The sequence below is a fragment of the Dendrobates tinctorius genome, unplaced genomic scaffold (assembly GCF_039654945.1).
Source record: "Dendrobates tinctorius isolate UK_male_01 unplaced genomic scaffold, ASM3965494v1 ptg000124l, whole genome shotgun sequence".
NCBI classification, from domain to species: Eukaryota; Metazoa; Chordata; class Amphibia; order Anura; family Dendrobatidae; genus Dendrobates; species Dendrobates tinctorius.
The window spans coordinates 2,716,231-2,736,908 of NW_027361792.1; the positions used below are offsets into that span (position 1 = coordinate 2,716,231).

At 48.6% G+C, this 20,678-nt stretch overlaps 2 protein-coding genes across 6 annotated transcripts in view; one reads left to right on the forward strand and one right to left on the reverse strand.

Moving 5' to 3' along the window:
- Positions 1-10,962: 10,962 nt before the first annotated feature.
- SLC35C1 (solute carrier family 35 member C1) lies at positions 10,963-17,030 on the reverse strand. 4 transcript variants are annotated; one of them, XM_073541728.1, is made up of 3 exons: positions 16,895-17,030; positions 15,363-15,871; positions 10,963-12,962 (listed from the first exon to the last, which is right to left on the reverse strand). In XM_073541728.1, exons 2-3 carry the CDS (start codon positions 15,841-15,843, stop codon positions 12,397-12,399), a joined length of 1,047 nt encoding a protein of 348 aa, XP_073397829.1. In that variant the 5' UTR covers positions 15,844-15,871; positions 16,895-17,030; the 3' UTR covers positions 10,963-12,396. The 4 variants fall into 4 exon arrangements, with proteins under 4 accessions (XP_073397829.1, XP_073397828.1, XP_073397830.1 ...); XM_073541727.1 differs by having other exon boundaries at positions 16,832-16,976; XM_073541729.1 differs by lacking the exon at positions 16,895-17,030 and adding an exon at positions 16,506-16,523.
- The window catches only part of CHST1 (carbohydrate sulfotransferase 1), a 176,507-nt gene continuing 171,847 nt past the window's right edge, over positions 16,019-20,678 (forward strand). For both annotated transcript variants that reach the window (XM_073541716.1, XM_073541719.1), the window contains exon 1: positions 16,019-16,146. The gene's annotated coding sequence lies outside the window, so the exon portion shown is untranslated. The remainder of the gene's footprint in view (positions 16,147-20,678) is intronic.

Here is a 20,678-nt window from a genome sequence, read left to right on the forward strand (position 1 = left end):
GTATTATGGCCCAATATATTGCTCCATTCATAATAATGAGCCGCATATAATGCTCCATGCAGAATGAGCCCCATATAATGCTCCATACAGAATGAACCCCATATAATGCTCCATACATTATAATGAGCCCCACAGAATAATGAGCCCCATATAATGCTCCATACAGTATTATGGATACCACATAGTCCTCCATACAGTGTAATGAGGCACATATATTGCTCCAAACAGAATAAGCCCCATATAATGCTCCATACAGATTAATGAGCCCCATATAATCTTCCATACAGTATGAGCCCCATATAATGCTCCATACAGAATAATGAGCCCCATATAATGCTCCATACATTATAATGAGCCCCATATAATGCTCCATATAGAATAATGAGGCCCATATATTGCTCCATACAGAATGAGTGCCATATAATGCTCCACACAGTATAATGGGCCCCATATAATGCTAAATACAGTATAATGAGCCCCATATAATGCTCCATACAGAATAGTGAGCCCCATATAATGCTCCATACAGAATAATGAGCCCCATATAATGCTCCATACAGAATAATGAGCCCCATATAATGTTCCATACAGTATAATGAGCCCCATATAATGCTCCATACAGAATAATGAGCCCCATATAATGCTCCATACAGAATAACGAGCCCCATATAATGCTCCATACAGTATTCTGGGTACCACATAGTCCTCCATACAGAATAATGAGCCCCATATAGTGCTCCATACAGTGTTATGGCCCCATATATTGCTCGATTCATAATAATGATCCCCATATAATGCTCCATACAGAATAATGAGCCCCATATAATGCTCCATACATTATAATGAGCCCCATATAATGCTCCATACAGAATAATGAGCCCCATATAATGCTCCATACAGTATTATGGGCACCACATAGTCCTCCATACAGAATGAGGCCCATATATTGCTCCATACAGAATAATGAGTCTCATATAATGAGCCCCATATAATGCTAAATACAGTATAATGAGCCCCATATAATGCTCCATACACAATAATGAGCCCCATATAATGCTCCATACAGAATAATGAGCCCCATATAATGCGCCATACAGAATAAGCCCCATATAATACTCCATACATTATAATAAGCCCCATATAATGCTCCATACAGAATAATGAGCCCCATATAATACTCCATACAGTATTATGGGTACCACATAGTCCTCCATACAGTGTAATGAGGCCCATATATTGCTTTATACAGAATAATAAGCCCCATATAATGCTTCATACAGAATAATGAGGCCTATATATTGCTCCATAAAGAGTAATAAGCCCCATATAATGCTCCATACAGTATTATGAGTACCACATAGTGCTCCATACAGTATATTGCGCCCCATATATTGCTCCATACAGCATTGTGGGTACCACATAGTGCTCCATACAGTACAATGAGCCCCATACATTGCTCCATATAGAATAATGAGCCCCATATATTGCTCCATACAGAATAATGATCCCCATATATTGCTCCAAGCAGTATAATGAGACCCATATAATACTCCATACAGTATAATGAGCCCCATACCTTGCTCCATACAGAATAGGCCCCATATAATGGTCCATACAGAATAAGTTTCATATAATGCTCCGTACTTTATATGATGGGCCCTATATATTGCTCCAAACAGAATGGACTCCATGTAATACTCCACATATGATGTCCATATATAATGGGCCCTATATGATGCTCCATTATATGATGGGCCCTATGTAATGCTCCATACATTATGGGCCCCATATGATGTTCCAGTATATAATGGGCCCCATATTATGCTTCAGTATAGTGGGCCCCATATGATGCTCATTACATAATGTTCCCCATATTATCCAGTATATGATGGGCCCTATATGATGCTCCAGTATATGATGGGACCCATATATTGCTCAAAACATTAAAAAAAACTAAAATCCTGCTCTCTCCTCGCTGACCACTGCTTTGCTCCGGAACCCTAAACGTTGGCGTCTTCTGGCTTTCTGCGCTGTGACTGTTCAGGCAGAGGGAGTACAGACGTGACGTCACTGCACCCTCTGACCTGAAACGTCACAGTCAGAAGACGCCGCAGCGGAGGAACGGGAAGAGGTAAGTATCGCAAGTGCTCGGGGCCCTGAGCAAGCGGGGAGGGGTGGATTCTTTATTAGCCCATGTGGCAACATTTCAGTTCCACGGCAGAGAAAAGGTTATGTTATAAACGCACACACAGACAGACATGCTTATAAACAATCGCACGGAGACTCGCACGCATGCAGGCAGACACACACGCAAGTAGGCATGCTTATTGAAATGATTATAAACGCATGCAGACCTGCTTATAGACGCACCCACAGACACGCTTGTAACACGCATAAGACACACTTATAGACAAGCTCACATGCATGCACGCACATAGACAGGCACACAGACACTCATGCAAACATGAAGACATACACAGACACACAGATACATGCAGTCACATACATATTTGAAGACATATACAAAAAATGTTATAAAATTCATATCTACAGACATATAAATATACAGAATTAACATACATGTACACACTTATTAGGGGAGGTTTTTTTTTTTACCTTCCCCTGACTTTTCTCTGACCCACATGCTCCTTTGATGGTCCTCGATAGCAGTGCAGGGCGCTGCTGCATTATATCATTTTAGCAGCCGAGCCGGCACACAAGAAAAAAGGCGCAGTGCTGGCCCGGGGGAAGAAGCAGCCCGTCTTGTGTCCCTGCACAGCATTGGAGGAGCCACCTGGGGATTACCATAGATAATCCCGCCCCCCACCACATCACCACACACAATACCGCCACATCACCACACAATCCCGCCCCCCCACACATCACCATACACAATCCCGCCCCCCGCCACATTACCACACATAATCCCGCCCCCCACCACATCACCACACACAATCCCGCCCCCCCACACATCACCATACACAATCCCGCCCCCCGCCACATTACCACACATAATCCCGCCCCACCACATCACCACACACAATCCCGCCCCCCCACCACATCACCACACAATCCCGCCCCCACCACATCACACACAATCCCGCCCCCCACCACATTACCACACATAATCCAGCCCCCCACCACATTACCACACATAATCCAGCCCCCCACCACATCACCACACACAATCCCGCCCCCATTACCATAGATAATCCCGCCCCCCACCACATCACCACACAATACCGCCACATCACCACACAATCCCGCCCCCCCACACATCACCATACACAATCCCGCCCCCCGCCACATTACCACACATAATCCCGCCCCCCACCACATCACCACACACAATCCCGCCCCCCCACACATCACCATGCATAATCCCACCCCCCACATTACCACACACAATCCCTCCCCCCACCACATCACCACACATAATCCCGCCCCCCCACCACATTACCACACATAATCCCGCCCCCCCACACATCACCATGCATAATCCCACCACATTACCACACACAATCCCGCCCCCACCACCACACACAATCCCGCCCCCCCACACATCACCATACATAATCCCGCCCCCCACCACATCACCACACACAATCCCGCCCCCTCACACATCACCACACATAATCCCGCCCCCCACCACACATAATCCCGCCCCCCACCACATCACCACACATAATCCAGCCCCCCACCACACAATCCCGCCCCCCACCACATCACCACACATAATCCAGCCCCCCACCACATCACCACACACAATCCCGCCCCCATCACCATAGATAATCCCGCCCCCCACCACATCACCACACACAATACCACCCCCGCCACATCACCACACACAATCCCGCCCCCCCACACATCACCACACAATCCCGCCCCGCCACATTACCACACATAATCCCGCCCCCCACCACATCACACATAATCCCGCCCCCCACATTACCACACACAATCCCGCCCCCCACCACATCACCATACATAATCCCTCCCCCCACCACATCACCACACATAATCCCGCCCCCCCACCACAATACCACACAATCCCTCCCCCCACCACATCACCACACATAATCCCGCCCCCCCACCACATTACCACACATAATCCCGCCCCCCCCACATTACCACACATAATCCCGCCCCCCCACATTACCACACATAATCCCGCCCCCCACCACATCACCACACACAATCCCGCCCCCCGCCACATTACCACACATAATCCCGCCCCCCACCACATCACCACACACAATCCCGCCCCCCCACACATCACCATGCATAATCCCACCCCCCACATTACCACACACAATCCCTCCCCCCACCACATCACCACACATAATCCCGCCCCCCCACACATCACCATGCATAATCCCACCACATTACCACACACAATCCCGCCCCCACCACCACACACAATCCCGCCCCCCCACACATCACCATACATAATCCCGCCCCCACCACATCACCACACACAATCCCGCCCCCTCACACATCACCACACATAATCCCGCCCCCTCACACATCACCACACATAATCCCGCCCCCCACCACACATAATCCCGCCCCCCACCACATCACCACACATAATCCAGCCCCCCACCACATTACCACACATAATCCAGCCCCCCACCACATCACCACACACAATCCCGCCCCCATCACCATAGATAATCCCGCCCCCCACCACATCACCACACACAATACCACCCCCGCCACATCACCACACACAATCCCGCCCCCCCACACATCACCACACAATCCCGCCCCGCCACATTACCACACATAATCCCGCCCCCCACCACATCACCACACATAATCCCGCCCCCCACATTACCACACACAATCCCGCCCCCCACCACATCACCATACATAATCCCTCCCCCCACCACATCACCACACATAATCCCGCCCCCACCACAATACCACACAATCCCTCCCCCCACCACATCACCACACACAATCCCGCTCCCCACCACATTACCACACACAATCCCGCTCCCCACCACATTACCACTCGAGGCTACGCCCCCCCCCACATTACCACACGAGGCTCCATCCCCACACATTACCACACGAGGCTCCGTCCCCACACATTACCACACGAGGCTCCGTCCCCACACATTACCACACGAGGCTCCGTCCCCCCCCACATTACCACACGAGGCTCCGTCCCCCCCCACATTACCACACGAGGCTCCGTCCCCCCACACATTACCACACGAGGCTCCGTCCCCCCACACATTACCACACGAGGCTCCGTCCCCACACACATTACCACACGAGGCACATTGTTATAGGAGCACAAATGGTGGAGTATTATTATTATAGGGGCACAATGGTGGAGCATTATTATTATAGGGGCACAATGGTGGAGTATTATTATTATAGGAGCACAATGGTGGAGCGTTATTCTCTTAAACAAATTGAGTTTCCTTGGCTGTGTTTGGGATCATTGTCCTGCTGAAATGACCACCCTTGTTTCATGTTCATCATCCTGGTAGATGGCAGCAGATTTTTATCAAGAATGTCTTGGTACATTCGTCCATTCCTCCTTCCTTCAGTTAATGAAGTCTGTCAGTGCCGAATGCTGAACAACAGCCCAACACCATGATGTTCCCACCTCCAACCTTCACTATTGGAGCGGTGTTTTTGGGTGATGTGCAGTGCATTTTGGCCTCACAACATGGTGTGTAGTATGGCATCCAAAGGGTTTATTTTTTGTCTAATTGGAGCAGACTACATTCTCCCGGAATTTCACAGGCTTGTCTAAATGATGTTGAGCAAATTGGAAATGCGCTTGAACATGCTTTTGTTCAGCAATGAAGTCTTGCGTGATGAGCGTGCCTACAGGCCATGGAGGTTGTGTGGCGAGCGTGCCTACAGGCCATGGAGGTTGTGTGGCGAGCGTGCCTACAGGCCATGGAGGTTGTGTGGCGAGCGTGCCTACAGGCCATGGAGGTTGTGTGGCGAGCGTGCCTACAGGCCATGGAGGTTGTGTGGCGAGCGTGCCTACAGGCCATGGAGGTTGTGTGGCGAGCGTGCCTACAGGCCATGGAGGTTGTGTGGCGAGCGTGCCTACAGGCCATGGAGGTTGTGTGGCGAGCGTGCCTACAGGCCATGGAGGTTGTGTGGCGAGCGTGCCTACAGGCCATGGAGGTTGTGTGGCGAGCGTGCCTACAGGCCATGGAGGTTGTGTGGCGAGCGTGCCTACAGGCCATGGAGGTTGTGTGACGAGCGTGCCTACAGGCCATGGAGGTTGTGTGGCGAGCGTGCCTACAGGCCATGGAGGTTGTGTGGCGAGCGTGCCTACAGGCCATGGAGGTTGTGTGGCGAGCGTGCCTACAGGCCATGGAGGTTGTGTGACGAGCGTGCCTACAGGCCATGGAGGTTGTGTGGCGAGCGTGCCTACAGGCCATGGAGGTTGTGTGGCGAGCGTGCCTACAGGCCATGGAGGTTGTGTGGCGAGCGTGCCTACAGGCCATGGAGGTTGTGTGGCGAGCGTGCTTACAGGCCATGGGTGGTGAGGCGAGCGTGCTTACAGGCCATGGAGGTTGTGTGGCGAGCGTGCCTACAGGCCATGGAGGTTGTGTGGCGAGCGTGCCTACAGGCCATGGAGGTTGTGTGGCGAGCGTGCCTACAGGCCATGGAGGTTGTGTGGCGAGCGTGCTTACAGGCCATGGGTGGTGAGGCGAGCGTGCTTACAGGCCATGGGTGGTGAGTGTATGATAGAAGTATCACCACAGCCTCAGCATACTGCAGAAGTATCACAGTATACGGTATATCTGGCATGTAGGTCACTGTGTTGCAGTATTACATCACACCAGTGCCATTATACAACTCCCTGAGCCAGTCCGATCTCTTAGCCTAGTTTACTACACTTAAAAATTAGAGAACTGGTGACGTCACTCATAATCACATAATGTGAACCATAGAGAAGGTGCGACTCGCTTACGTCACCTGTTCAAATGCTATAACCACATTGCTTTCTAACTTGAGTGGGAAAGACATAATGAGGTAACCAAACGTCCTAAAAAGTGTTAGGCCTCAGGCACAGAATGAGGCCTACAAAATGGCTGTCGCCTATAGTAACCAATCACAGGGCAGCACTCATTTTTCTACAGCACAAGTAGTCATGAAAGCTGCGCTGTGATTGGTTGCTATGAGCTACAGAGATTCTTTATCTGTTCTTGTTAGGCCTCAAATATAAACCCTGCTGGTTAGTGTAAACTTCTAGTAGGCACTTTTTTTTTCTGGGCTAATTTGAACGTCTCATGACCAGAACAGACAGGCAAAGATTATGCCGTCCTTGTCATAAGACCCACCATCAAAAGAAAAATTACATCTGCAAAACTGGTGGGTTTTTTTTTTTTTTTTTTTTTTTAAATAAAAGCTATAGCTTTTATTATAATTTTGGGGACCATCCGAAGTGCTATTCTCTTTTTATCATTTTTTTGGGATGGTGAAATAACCATAAGTGCAATTTTGCCACTTCCATTTTTACTTTATGGTGATCACTATCTGGTATTTTATCAGTTTGGTCAGTTTTGATGACAAATTTAATGATTTTAATAACATGGATAAAGGGGTTGAAGTTAACCTTTATATATATATATATATATATAATTTTTACATTTTTTATTGGTTCTCCTAGGGAACTTGATTGCTAAGAAAGCTCCATGCAGCCCTATATCACCGATCAAGCCCAGAGGTATCCAGATATGGCGGAGGCCCATGATTAGGTCTCCCCTGGCACCCATTACATCGCCATCAGCACCCTGCGATCGAGTTGTGGTGGGGCCTAGGCGTGTCAGGAGGGACACCTTCCCCCATATCAACCTCTTGCATGCCACCGTCTTGATTGCTGGCTGCATTTAAACGGTTAAGCAGCTGAACTCAACGCCAGCTCCGATCACAGCTTCCGAGACACGCGATACATGTAGTGTGCACATGTTCCAAGTCGATACCTGGGCAGAGTGAGTGTGGCCGCTACTGAAAGCGTATGACCAGCCTAATGTTATGGAATATTATCATTAATTGATGGAAATTCTCCGTTAATATGAAATGCTCTGCCATCTTTCTGCATCGTTTCCTCCATGGCCATAGATGCACATTTCCTAGAGCCATGCCCTCTGGCGCATTACCCATCCCCGGAGCTAACATTATAAAGTTTTATAGGATATTTCCATGCGGCTCACTGGAGGAGGAAGAAGCAGCAATTCCCCATCCTGCGCACTCTGGACTTTGCTCTTTCATCTTGGATTTTAAAACGTGAATCGCTAATCAGCCGCCGTAGTTGGTAGAACCTCCACTTTTGTGCGAACGTCCAGTTCTTTATTTGCCTCTTTTTTTTTTTTTTTCATCCGTGTGATGTTTTTCATATTTTTGCATTCCTTGGTTTTTTTTTAACCATCCATATGTTAATCTAGTATTGGGACCTATTTTCATATATGCAAGCTGGCCCATAGAGTTATATAGAATGGTAGAGTTGGAAGGGACCTCCTGGGCCATCTGGTCCAACCCCCTGCTCAAAGCAGGATTCGCTAAATCATCCCAGTCAGATGTCTGTCCAGCCTCTGTTTGAAGACTTCCATTGAAGGAGAACTCACCACTTCTCTTGGCAGCCTGTTCCACTCATTGATCACTCTGTCAAAAAGTTTTTTCTAATATCTAATCTGTGTCGCCTCCCATTCAGTTTCATCCCATTGCTTCTAGTCTTTCCTTGTGCAAATGAGAATAAAGTTGATCCTTCTACTTCTATATGGCACCAAGACAATTGAAAAGAAAAAAAACAAAAACCCGCAAGTACTCTCAATTAGCTAGCTGATGCAGAAAAATGGCTGAAAATTTGCCGCATACAAAATACACCAATTCTTAGCCACAGGTTTCCGTGCAGATTGTCTTTCTCAGATCGATTTTGGGTGCTGGTTGATGGTCCCAATATCCAGTAAATATCCCTTTAAGTTTGACAGCTCTTTATTCTATCCCCTGTAATTGAGTGCACGTATGGTTAATAACACGGGCATCGGACGTCTTGTGATCACATAATGGCAGCCTCTTCTGAAACCGGTTACGCCAACATCAGAGCCATTGTTCCAGAGAATGGGCTGCAGGAGACCCGCGGCCAGTCCGTGCACAGCGGCCTGTACTCAGACATTTGTGCATCGTGGTCCGAGTCCAGGTGCTAAATGTTCTACGACAAAAATAGTGTAATGGGTAGAGTTCATCCACCCGGCTGCATGGCACATGGACCCAGAGCACGGGGGTCTTAGGAATCTCTCGCACCTTTAATATTGCACAGAGGATCTTAAAAAAAGTGCGACATGCACCAGCACCTACTGTATTGGGCAAAGTTCACATTTGCGCTGGATACTTGGTCATAAATTCCAGCAGATTTGACGGGAGGATTTGGCTCTCCAGCCGCACAGAGCCCATTGTAAGTCTTCGGCATTTATCAGGTTTACACGCCTATTCAAGTTATGCAGCCGGTATGACATTAACGCTTAGAGCTTGAAGTATAGGAAGGGAGGAAAGTTACAAAACAATCAAATGATTATTGGGTTTGGGCTGTTTTTTTTTATTATTTTCCAGAAGTTTTTATTATAGCTGTAAAGACAGCCCCCTAAATGAGGTGTAATCGAGTCTTTCAGGTAAGGCTACTTTCACACATCAGTTTTTTGCCGTCAGGCAGGATCCGGCTATTTTTAGAAAAAATGGATCCGGCATAAATTTTGGAGAACTGTAGAAACGGATCCGTTTTTCTGCCGGATCCGTCTAGCAGGCTATATCTGTTTCCTGGGGGCTGGCCAATTGGATCTGAGCATGCGCAGACTTAAAAAAAAACGGATCCGGTGGCTGGATCCGTCTTTTTCTGGATCCGGCGCATTCCGGCGCCCATAGACTTTCATTGTGGCAAAAAGCCAGAAGCGTCGGATCCGGCGCTTCCGGCTTTTTCGCCGGAGACAAAAAACGTTACAGTAGCCGGTTTTTCCAGATGCCGGAATGAGACAAGTAGCCGGATCCGGCAAAAAACGGATGAAACGCAATGCCATCCGGCGCTAATGCAAGTTAATGGGGAAAAACTGGATCCGGCGTTGCATTTCGCCGGATCCGGTTTTGCAAAAAAAAGCCGGATCGCGCCTGACGGCAAAAAACTGATGTGTGAAAGAGGCCTTAGAAGTCTTCCTGCAAGAACAGCTAGAACTTCAGGAGACCCTGCAAAATTAGCAATATGTTCCTAAAGGCAATATACACCTTTATACATTATTCATTTGTATCCTAAATACAAAGCTAAGGACCTTATTTAATAGCTTTCATTAATTTCTACTATTTTGATGATGCTGCAGCACCCTTGTTGGTTCTTTATCTAGTTTTCTGTTGTACAAAGATGTTACAAACCAGTAATGCTTCCCCTTCCTTCTCTCTAAAGAGTAGAGAGGGGAGAAAGTATTGCAGAGAGGGCAGAGAAAAGTGACAAGTAAAGCGCATGGACAGAAAATCTTTGCAGGATAGAAGCAGTGCTGCCAAATGAACTAATGAAGACAGCTGCACCCTGACTGCACACAGAGCTTCCATCCAGCCTATATTACCGGCAGAGACACGCAGACAGCTCTATCCAGCCTATATTACCAGCAGAGACACGCAGACAGCTTCCATCCAGCCTATATTACCGGCAGAGACACGCAGACAGCTCCCATCCAGCCTATATTACTGGCAGAAATGCAACTCACTAACCGCTCACTGAACTGACGTCACACAGCAAAAGAGCAGTCAGTAAAGCAGTAGAAGACTGAGGTGGGTGGGAATTAGAGCTGGAGTGACACAGGCTTGAAAACTGCTTCTACACAGCCGAAGCGCTTTAACCTCATTTGCATATCAAGTTAAACACTGGTTTCTCAGTAACAGATGGTCCTTGATACAAGACGTCGCCTGATAAGTCACCCACCTGAGAGCAAACAGTACGAATAAAGTTTTATACAAATCAGAGTCATTCACAGCAGAGATTCAGAGGTACAAGTGCAATTTTTTTTTTAACGATTTTAAGAAATTCTACGTAAAAACAGCAGCGACTTCTAGAAGATTCTAGTTCCTTCATTGTAAACGTTAATGATTGACTTCAGCCCATGCGACCACCATGTGTCATGTAACAGACCTCGAAACCACCCTAAATACTAAAAGGGAATATACAGGAAGCAGCAGCTGCAAAAAAAAAAAACAGCGTCACCCCCTGCAGGTAGCAGCTGGTATTACAGCTCTATGCAATGGTCTGAGTTGCAGTACCAGACATGACCTGGAGACAGGTGGGGCAGTTTTTTTTTTTTTTTTTTGGGGGGGGGGGGGGGAGCTGCCATGTATTCCTAATCCCGAATAAAATAAAAAGAAAAATTTAGTGCAATTATCTCCACAGAATCATCATCAATTTGTAATTATAATAAAATTATTAAACAGTCTCTAGCAAACCTGAATGACCTCATATATGGTCCCATGACAACACTTACTGTCACAAAACGGAATTTTCTTCCATACAGGATGGAGAAGCACAAGATTGGAGGAGCCCTAGGTGTTTTGTTTGCCTTATAAGACTTTCGCTGCGGTTTCATGAGTAGCAGCATATTTGTCACTGGGGGTGGGGATGTGGAATTCACATACGGCGTAATTTACGCAATATAATAATCTGCGCCAATTTACCTTTTTAGAACAAGTGTGAATCCCCCCCCCCCCTAACTTTTCCAGGAGCCTTGAATGGCAAATCTGCCTAGCTATGCATTAAAGGTGAAAAATTGCATAGTGTTAGTAAAAAAGAAGCAACTTTGCAATTTACTTGTCATTAGATAGCCACTCCAGTCTCAAGAATAGAGGCATTTTTACTGATAGTTGCCTAGGTTACCGGTCACCTCTGCAGTGTGTCGGCAGGGGTCTCCTAGGCAAGGCGCTCAGCGCTTACAAGCCGTTTGTAACAGACTTGTAAATGCTGCTCTGATGCTTGCTGGAATCAGCTTCTGTGCTCTTCAGATTTTGCAGAGGCAACGTTACCTCTGCTAGCACCACTTGAGCGAGCATAGTTTGGCCAAGCACTACAACCATGCTACTGGTCCTAACTGTCAATCATCCAGGGCACAGAAAGATGTGAGTCAGGGGAGCTGTGCACTCCTGATCGAGACCCCAGGTCTACTTCTAATACAGAAACGCAACAGATTTACCATTCCGGCCTCTGGGAAAGTGGGATGCCAACCACTGCGGGAGCTGTAACAGTGGCCATATTGGTTGTAACCCACCAGGGCCTGTCCTCTGTATGTATGCAGGTTACACATACAGAACCCAGATCAGAGGGGGACAATCCTTTCCTATACACATCAGTCCGGGGGTTGGCATCCACATCTCCAGGAGCGGGCATTACACCCCCGCAGGACTTTTCTCCTCGTTACTAGTCGCCTGCTCATCATGATCTTGTGACTTCTTCATTTCCAGACCTTTCACCCACGTGTAGCAGAAGGACCCGCCGAGCACCATTATATTGCTGGTCCACCACAGGAAACTCTTAGTCTGGTGGTAGTACGATACGGCCAGGACAGTCTGGGCACAGGCCTTGGCAGTGCCAGAGATGTTGTGGGTGAGAGGGCTGGTGAATTTAATCTGCAAACCAGTCACGTAGCCGATAGCAAAGCCAAAAATGCCCCCGAGGGTCATCATGCCCCAGAAGTAGGAGGAGTAAAGTTTGTCGAAGGCACTGAGTGTGCTCAGCTCCCCAAATATGAGCAGAAGGGGCAAGAAGAGGAAGCAGGCGTTCACGTTGTTGTAGAAAGTCAGGCGCCAGATGCTGCCGTCTACGGCCGGAAGGACTTTTTTGGTGTAAATGGCGTTCAGCGACACACACAGACTGGCCAGGACACCGAAGAAAATGCCGGCCCAGGACAGAGTGCCTTCTGCGCCCTCTTGGTCTATGCCCAACCAAAAGCCTCCTGTGAGGGGGGAGAAGACAAATAAAAGATTAGAAAATAAACTCAAATAACCTCAGTAGGAATTCTAAGATGGCCGTATTATATTAAAGGGTTTATCCGGCGCCGATGACTTTCATGGGGCGAGTGGCAGCGAGGACGTGGCGTCTGCCAGGACTTGTGCATCTTCTGCGCATTTGTAGACCCAATGTCATCAGCTAATACCCCAACGTGGAAGAGCGGCCCCGGACATCCCCTTTAAAGTATCATTTGTGTGATATTCCCAGGATAAGAGAACTCTGTGATTATTGGGGTGGAGGGTGTCTATTAATGGGGGGGGGTTAGCAAAAGGTCATTAAAAGTTAAATGTTCATCCAGATGGTCAAATTGTCAAAGGAGGGCAAATAACCAGTTTTTGTTACAATCTTGACACTTATCTTCTAACCAAGGAATGTAAATCTTCTAACAAAAGGACCTTCAAAAGTGAGAGTAAACCAATTAGGCTTTTCCCAGGAGATGTTTGTCCCTTATATGCTAATTGGAATTTGTTAAGTCCCCAGGACACATACCAGGAGGAATCAAAGCCTTTAGAGAAGTTTGAATATACAGTTTTGAACATATAAAGGGGACTGAACTCTGGGATTCCGACAGAGCAGAGATTGGAGATGCGACATGGACTTCTTCCTTGAGAATGGAATGTATGAATAATATTTGTTTTGATTCACATGTAGTTTTATTGCTGACTGTTTTTTAATCTTATTTATTAAGTAAATCAATTTAGTTTTACTCCGTTATCGTGTGAGCATTTTTTTTTTTTTAAATTCATTACAATCTTTTGAATCCGTTACAAAACACACGTGCATGACTGTTATACGAGTGAATATAGCTATTGCGCCACACGTTCCCTACAGCCTCATTCCCATGGGGCACAAGACCCCCATTATCAGTCTGTGGCGATCCCAGTGGTCACCATCTATCCTTTGTGTGTGGAAAGTCATCCAATATCCTTTTGTGGGAAAGCTGGGTGACCTCAGGCACGGCCTCTAATTACAGCTCAGACAGGCGAGGTCACCCGGCAGCAGTAATATACCAAATAATAAGTCTGAAGCAGCACAGAGGAATCAAGATTGTAGAAGAGCCGGGAGAGCAGCCAGCGGACGTCACTAGAGCCTGGAAACCGGTCAGGAAATTCCTTTTTTGCAGACGTGGAACTATTCTATGTAAATGAAACCCATGCCTTGGACATTACATTACTCACGAGAAGTGGTGAGTTCTCCTTCAATGGAAGTCTTCAAACAGAGGCTGGACAGACATCTGACTGGGATGATTTAGCGAATCCTGCTTTGAGCAGGGGGTTGGACCAGATGGCCCAGGAGGTCCCTTCCAACTCTACCATTCTATGATTCTACAAGCCCTCTGCTTGCTGTCAGTGACTGGAAACATCAGATCGGATGAGAAGACACAGGAGGGTGACAGTGCTGGCGCCGGTGTGATCTGCCACAACTGCTGCCACAATTTTGGGCAGATAAAGGGTGATGGATGCAATCATGTCAAAAATAGAAGACCGTTTTCTCTTTTGCAGAGCAATGGGACGGTATTCTGAGAGGTGGGGGTCAGAGGTCAGGAAACGGTATATTGGGCTGTCGGATTTTAACACACCTGATCCCCTATACTGTCAGAGGAGATAAGCAGCCGCCAGAGGTGTCAGGGAGCCGCTATCCCCTCTGCTCACTGAGAATGCATGCACGCTCAGAGGAGCTCAGCATACATGTGTATGGGGTGAATTTGACAGCTGAACCGTCAGAATCCCAAAGTGTATGGACACCCTATGGCCTCGCTCCTGGGGGGGGGGGGGGGTACAGCTGTGCAGTCGCTTGCAGCATCCCAATACTTCACACTGCTGAGAGTTTGCTGCAGTTGCATCTAGCGTATGCAGTGTGCTGTAATGTATCTATTCGTAGTTGATGCATTTACAGGTGTCTGTACTGGATACAATCGTTGCAAAATTTCAGCCACAAGATACTGAAACAGTCCTTGTCCACAGAAGATAGTTACCGAAAGCAAAGGCCCCCAAACCCGCAGCAGGACAAGCACGCGCCTTCACTTTTGGGGTGGGGATTTCCTTTATGTAACTTTGACCTGTCGTAGACCAGAACTTTTTCAATTTTTCACGGCTGATGCTTTGCCACAATCGTGTCCAGGGCTGATAATAGTGACGATTATCTCCTGCTACAATTTATCAGCCTAGATGCAACTGTAGAAAATTCTCAGCTGAGTGACGTAAGCGAGAAGGTTTCCATTCACCGACACCAAGCAAGCAGAAATCTTTAAAAAAAAACAAAAAAAAAAAACCTTAAAGTATTGTAGAAAGTTTTAGAAGTTGTCTTGTGGGCAGGCGGGCGCGCGTCGGGGTGGAGGTCTTACCTAGGATGACCCCGCAGGACAGCAGGGCAGACAGCGAGGTGGTCTGCTTCAGTAAGACGTAGGACAGGAGCACGTTGAAGACGGTGCTGAGGCAGCGGCCCACCGTGTAGAAGGCCACGCCGAGGTACTTGAGGCACAGGTTGTTGAAGGTGATCATGCCGATGAAGACCAGGGACAGCGGCAGGACGCTCCGCAGGACCTTAAGGTCGAAGCGGATGGAGGGGAAGTCCACGGCGCCCCCTGGGAGCAGCAGGGCCAGCAGGCTCAGCCCCTTACACAGCAGCACGGTCACCAGGCACTGGAAGAAGGTGACGAAGAGCGGGGCGTCCAGGCGGAGCACCGGGGAGTCCAGCAGGTACTTGTTCAGGAACACCATGGTGATGGAGATGAACCAGTAGAGCAGGACCACCAGGGCGATCTTCACTGCCCGCACCAGGAAGGCCTCTCCTGCCCCCTTCTCCTGCTCCCCGGACAGCGCCATCCTCAGGATGCCAGAGCGCTTCAGAGCCCTGTGCATGGCGAACAAAGGGAAGGTGTCAGGTGAGCACGGCGGCGGCGCAGCAATATATACAGCGCACTCTGCACTCCGGCCACAAGAGGGCGCCCGACCGCCCCGCCCACAATGCGCGGCCAGCCTGCGCTCTACTCTGACACTTCCGGGATGGGCGCCGAGTAATGACGTCACGCACAGCCGAAACTGTCGCCGGCATGGAACGCAGCGGCCATTGGTTTGGATTATGTATACCAGGAGTTACTGTACAGCCTTCCTGCTGCGTGACGTGAGGTAATAATGTGTGAATACTGGCCATGACCAAGAGTGCCAGCCAGAGAATACCAGCTGTAGAGTGCCCCTTTAAGAACACCAGCTGTAGAGTGCCCCATTAACAATACCAGCTGTAGAGTGCCCCTTTAAGAACACCAGCTGTAGAGTGCCCCTTTAACAATACCAGCTGTGGAGTGCCCCTTTAAGAACACCAGCTGTAGAGTGCCCCTTTAACAATACCAGCTGTGGAGTGCCCCTTTAAGAACACCAGCTGTAGAGTGCCCCTTTAAGAACACCAGCTGTAGAGTGCCCCTTTAAGAATACCAGCTGTGGAGTGCCCCTTTATCCAGTGCCAGCCATAGAGAACCGCTGATACCAACCGTATAGTGCCAGCCAGAGAGTGCCACTATGATCAGTACCGGCCCCAGATATCCCAGCCCTCCAGCACTGTGTGGTGGTCCACCGTCTGCTCTCCCCTCCTTCATCTCTACCCGGGCGTGGGGCTAATAATACATCACTGTATACGAGGTGATGCCCCGCTGACCGCCATCACTACAAGTTCTCCCCATGAAGCAGGTGTGAACTGGGCTCCAGCGCCCCCAATATCACTGAGGACGGGCAGTCTGTTCATTGATATCTATGGAATCACGTTGGCCAGCACCCCCCTCCCCGGCTGGACGCCCCACCATGTATTGCCCGTCTATACCTGTAATCTGACGAGCAGGTTGCACCTGGTGTTGCCTATCACAGGCGACTGCCAGCTTCTCACCTTCAGCGTCACACCAGGAACAGGAGCAAATTATACAGTCACGCCCCAACACATACAGAGCCGACAGGATCCTTGTCACAAAGCAGCAGCCTGGTGAGCAGGTTCATCGGGTCACACATGAATAGCTCCATCCAACACACCCACCATCCCTCTGATCACCTGCCTTTGTGCAAATTCAGGATGCCTTTCTATCACGACTGCGATACTCTGCATCTCCTGACCACTTTCTATCAGAGCTGCGATGCTCTGCATCTCCTGACCACTTTCTATCATGGCTGCGATGTTCTGCGTGTCCTGACCTTTACTGTCACAGCTGCGATGCTCTGCGTGTCCTGACCCCTTTCTATCATGGCTGTGATGCTCTGCATGTCATGACGACTTTCTATCACAGCTGCGATGCTCTGCATCTCCTGACCCCTTTCTATCACAGCTGCGATGCTCTGCGTGTCCTTACCCCTTTCTATCACAGCTGCGATGCTCTGCGTGTCCTTACCCCTTTTCTATCACAGCTGCGATGCTCTGCGTGTCCTTACCCCTTTTCTATCACAGCTGCGATGCTCTGCGTGTCCTTACCCCTTTCTATCACAGCTGCGATGCTCTGCGTGTCCTTACCCCTTTTCTATCACAGCTGCGATGCTCTGCGTGTCCTTACCCCTTTCTATCACAGCTGTGATGCTCTGCGTGTCCTTACCCCTTTTCTATCACAGCTGCGATGCTCTGCGTGTCCTTACCCCTTTCTATCACAGCTGTGATGCTCTGCGTGTCCTTACCCCTTTTCTATCACAGCTGCGATGCTCTGCGTGTCCTTACCCCTTTTCTATCACAGCTGCGATGCTCTGCGTGTCCTTACCCCTTTCTATCACAGCTGTGATGCTCTGCGTGTCCTTACCCCTTTCTATCACAGCTGCGATGCTCTGCGTGTCCTTACCCCTTTTCTATCATAGCTGCGATGCTCTGCGTGTCCTGACCCTTTTCTATCATAGCTGTGATGCTCTGCGTGTCCTTACCCCTTTCTATCATAGCTGCGATGCTCTGCGTGTCCTGACCCTTTTCTATCACAGCTGCGATGCTCTGCGTCTCTTTACCCCTTTTCTATCATAGCTGCGATGCTCTGCGTGTCCTTACCCCTTTTCTATCATAGCTGCGATGCTCTGCGTGTCCTGACCCTTTTCTATCACAGCTGCGATGCTCTGCGTCTCCTTACCCCTTTTCTATCATAGCTGCGATGCTCTGCGTGTCCTTACCCCTTTTCTATCACAGCTGCGATGCTCTGCGTGTCCTGACCCTTTTCTATCATAGCTGTGATGCTCTGCGTGTCCTTACCCCTTTCTGTCATAGCTGCGATGCTCTGCGTGTCCTGACCCTTTTCTATCACAGCTGCGATGCTCTGCGTCTCCTTACCCCTTTTCTATCATAGCTGCGATGCTCTGCGTGTCCTTACCCCTTTTCTATCATAGCTGCGATGCTCTGCGTGTCCTGACCCTTTTCTATCACAGCTGCGATGCTCTGCGTGTGCTGACCCTTTTCTATCACAGCTGTGTGACGGATGAAATAAGTGCTGATCAAGTGACCACTATGGTCAAAGCTGCTCTACATTGGCATTCTGAGGTCAGCGGACCCCCAGTTTTTCGGTAATTTGGAGGTCTGAGCAGTAGGAATATGAAGTACTTTCACGTCTGCTGTAGCTAGAAGGACTTTTAATAACTCCGGTCTGCGGTGATTATTACTAATGTTCCTGGTGATGGCTCAGAGCTTAGGTTATAGCAGCCGCCTTGCGCATGTCTCTGACACTGAGCGCTGTGCCCATGTCGGGGGCATCGCCACCTTGTCTGCATCCTGCTTCTATTATGATTCCGGCTGAAATACGACTTTCAAAGCTCAGTGCATTCTGGGAGTTTATGATCGTGTTACTGTAAGTGTAAAGTGCCGGAGACAAAGAAAACCTTCTGTAAAACTTTTTTTTTTTCACTTGAGTTAATTATTTTAACTTTTATAAACTGACTGGTGAGACCTCAGGTAAAGCAGCTGATACCTTCCAGTTTCAGACTCGGTGAGGCAGCAATTTTGTATTTAATATTCTCATTCTTTTCTTCCAATGTCCAGAACTTTTCTCAGTTTTCATTGTAGCCCCAAGAGGGATTTTTTTTTTTGCAACTTTCTGCCATTGCTACCATGTGACAGAGCGGCCGGTGGTGCAGAGCTCACTGATCCCAGCCCGGTCCTGTAATAGGAGCCACCGGGGTAACAAGTCCGTCCATGACATTTCTTCCTCCTGAACCCCTGTGAGTGATATTACCGAGAAGTGGAAGGAATCACAGCCGTGAAGTGGAGACCCCTTAACTTTACAGAGCGGGGGGCCGACTGCTGAGGAGCAGAGGGCAGAAAAGTCACCACTGCTCTGCTGACCCCATAACTGCAGAGTCCTCAGTCCAGACCTCCTCTGGTATCAGCACCAACACTGCGCCCCCGCCGGAGGCTTCATGGCCGAGCAGCTGCATGCAGCCGTACATCACCAAGCACAATGCCGAGCGTCGGATGGAGTGGTGTAAAGCCGCCACCACTGGACTCTGGAGGAGACGTGTTCTGTGCAGTGACGGATCGCACTTCTCTATCTGCGTCTGATGGAGGAGTCTGGGTTTGGTGATTCCAGGAGGACGTTACCCCCTGACTGCATTGTGCCCCCTGTACAGATGGTGGAGGGGGATAATGCTATGGGCTGTTATCAGGGGGCGGCCTCGGACCCTCAGCTCCAGTGATGGGAAATCTTTATAATAAGACATTGTGGACAATTGTAGCTTCAGCTTTATGTGGAACAGTTTGGGGAAGACTGTTATCTGCCCCCCATGACTGTGCCCAGTGCACAAGCTCCATACAGACATGGTGGGTGAGAATTTTTCAACATCCAGTATGCACACTGATGTATTCCATTTTTTACCATCGGATCCTTTGGACAATGAATTATGACATCTATAGATGTATTTCTCATTTTTGGGTATGTGTGGTTTAGAGACGAGGAAGGGCTCATTCATATTGTACATTTTATTAAGTTGTATTACCTCTCTGTGACCACCAGGTGTCACTGTTTCTATATACACTCACTGGCCACTTTATTAGGTACACCTGTCCAACTGTGTGTTAAGACTTAATTTCTAATCAGCCAATCACATGGCGGCAACTCAGTGCATTTAGGCATGTAGACATGGTCAAGACAATCTCCTGCAGTTCAAACCGAGCATCAGTATGGGGAAGAAAGGTGATTTGAGTGCCTTTGAACGTGGCATGATTGTTGGTGCCAGAAGGGCTGGTCTGAGAATTTCAGAAACTGCTGATCTACTGGGATTTTCACGCACAACCATCTCTAGGGTTTACAGAGAATGGTCCGAAAAAGAAAAAAAATCCAGTGAGCGGCAGTTCTGTGGCCGGAAATGCCTTGTTGATGCCAGAGGTCAGAGGAGAATGGGCAGACTGGTTCGAGCTGATAGAAAGGCAACAGTGACTCAAATTGCCACCCGTTACAACCAAGGTAGGCAGAAGAGCATCTCTGAACGCACAGTGCGTCGAACTTTGAGGCAGATGGGCTACAGCAGCAGAAGACCACACTGGGTACCACTCCTCTCAGCTAAGAACAGGAAACTGAGGCTACAATTTGCACAAGCTCATCGAAATTGGACAGTAGAAGATTGGAAAAACGTTGCCTGGTCTGATGAGTCTCGATTTCTGCTGCGACATTCGGATGGTAGGGTCAGAATTTGGCGTAAACAACATGAAAGCATGGATCCATCCT

What these genes read in the sequence shown, in the direction of transcription:
- SLC35C1 (XM_073541726.1), bottom strand. Translation starts at nt 15,879, where the DNA reads ATGCACAGGGCTCTGAAGCGCTCTGGCATCCTGAGGATGGCGCTGTCC. An exon ending in GTCCTGCGGGGTCATCCTAG is followed by an intron (nt 12,963 to 15,362) that starts GTAAGACCTCCA and finishes CCCCCCTCACAG; the next exon opens with GAGGCTTTTGGTTGGGCATA.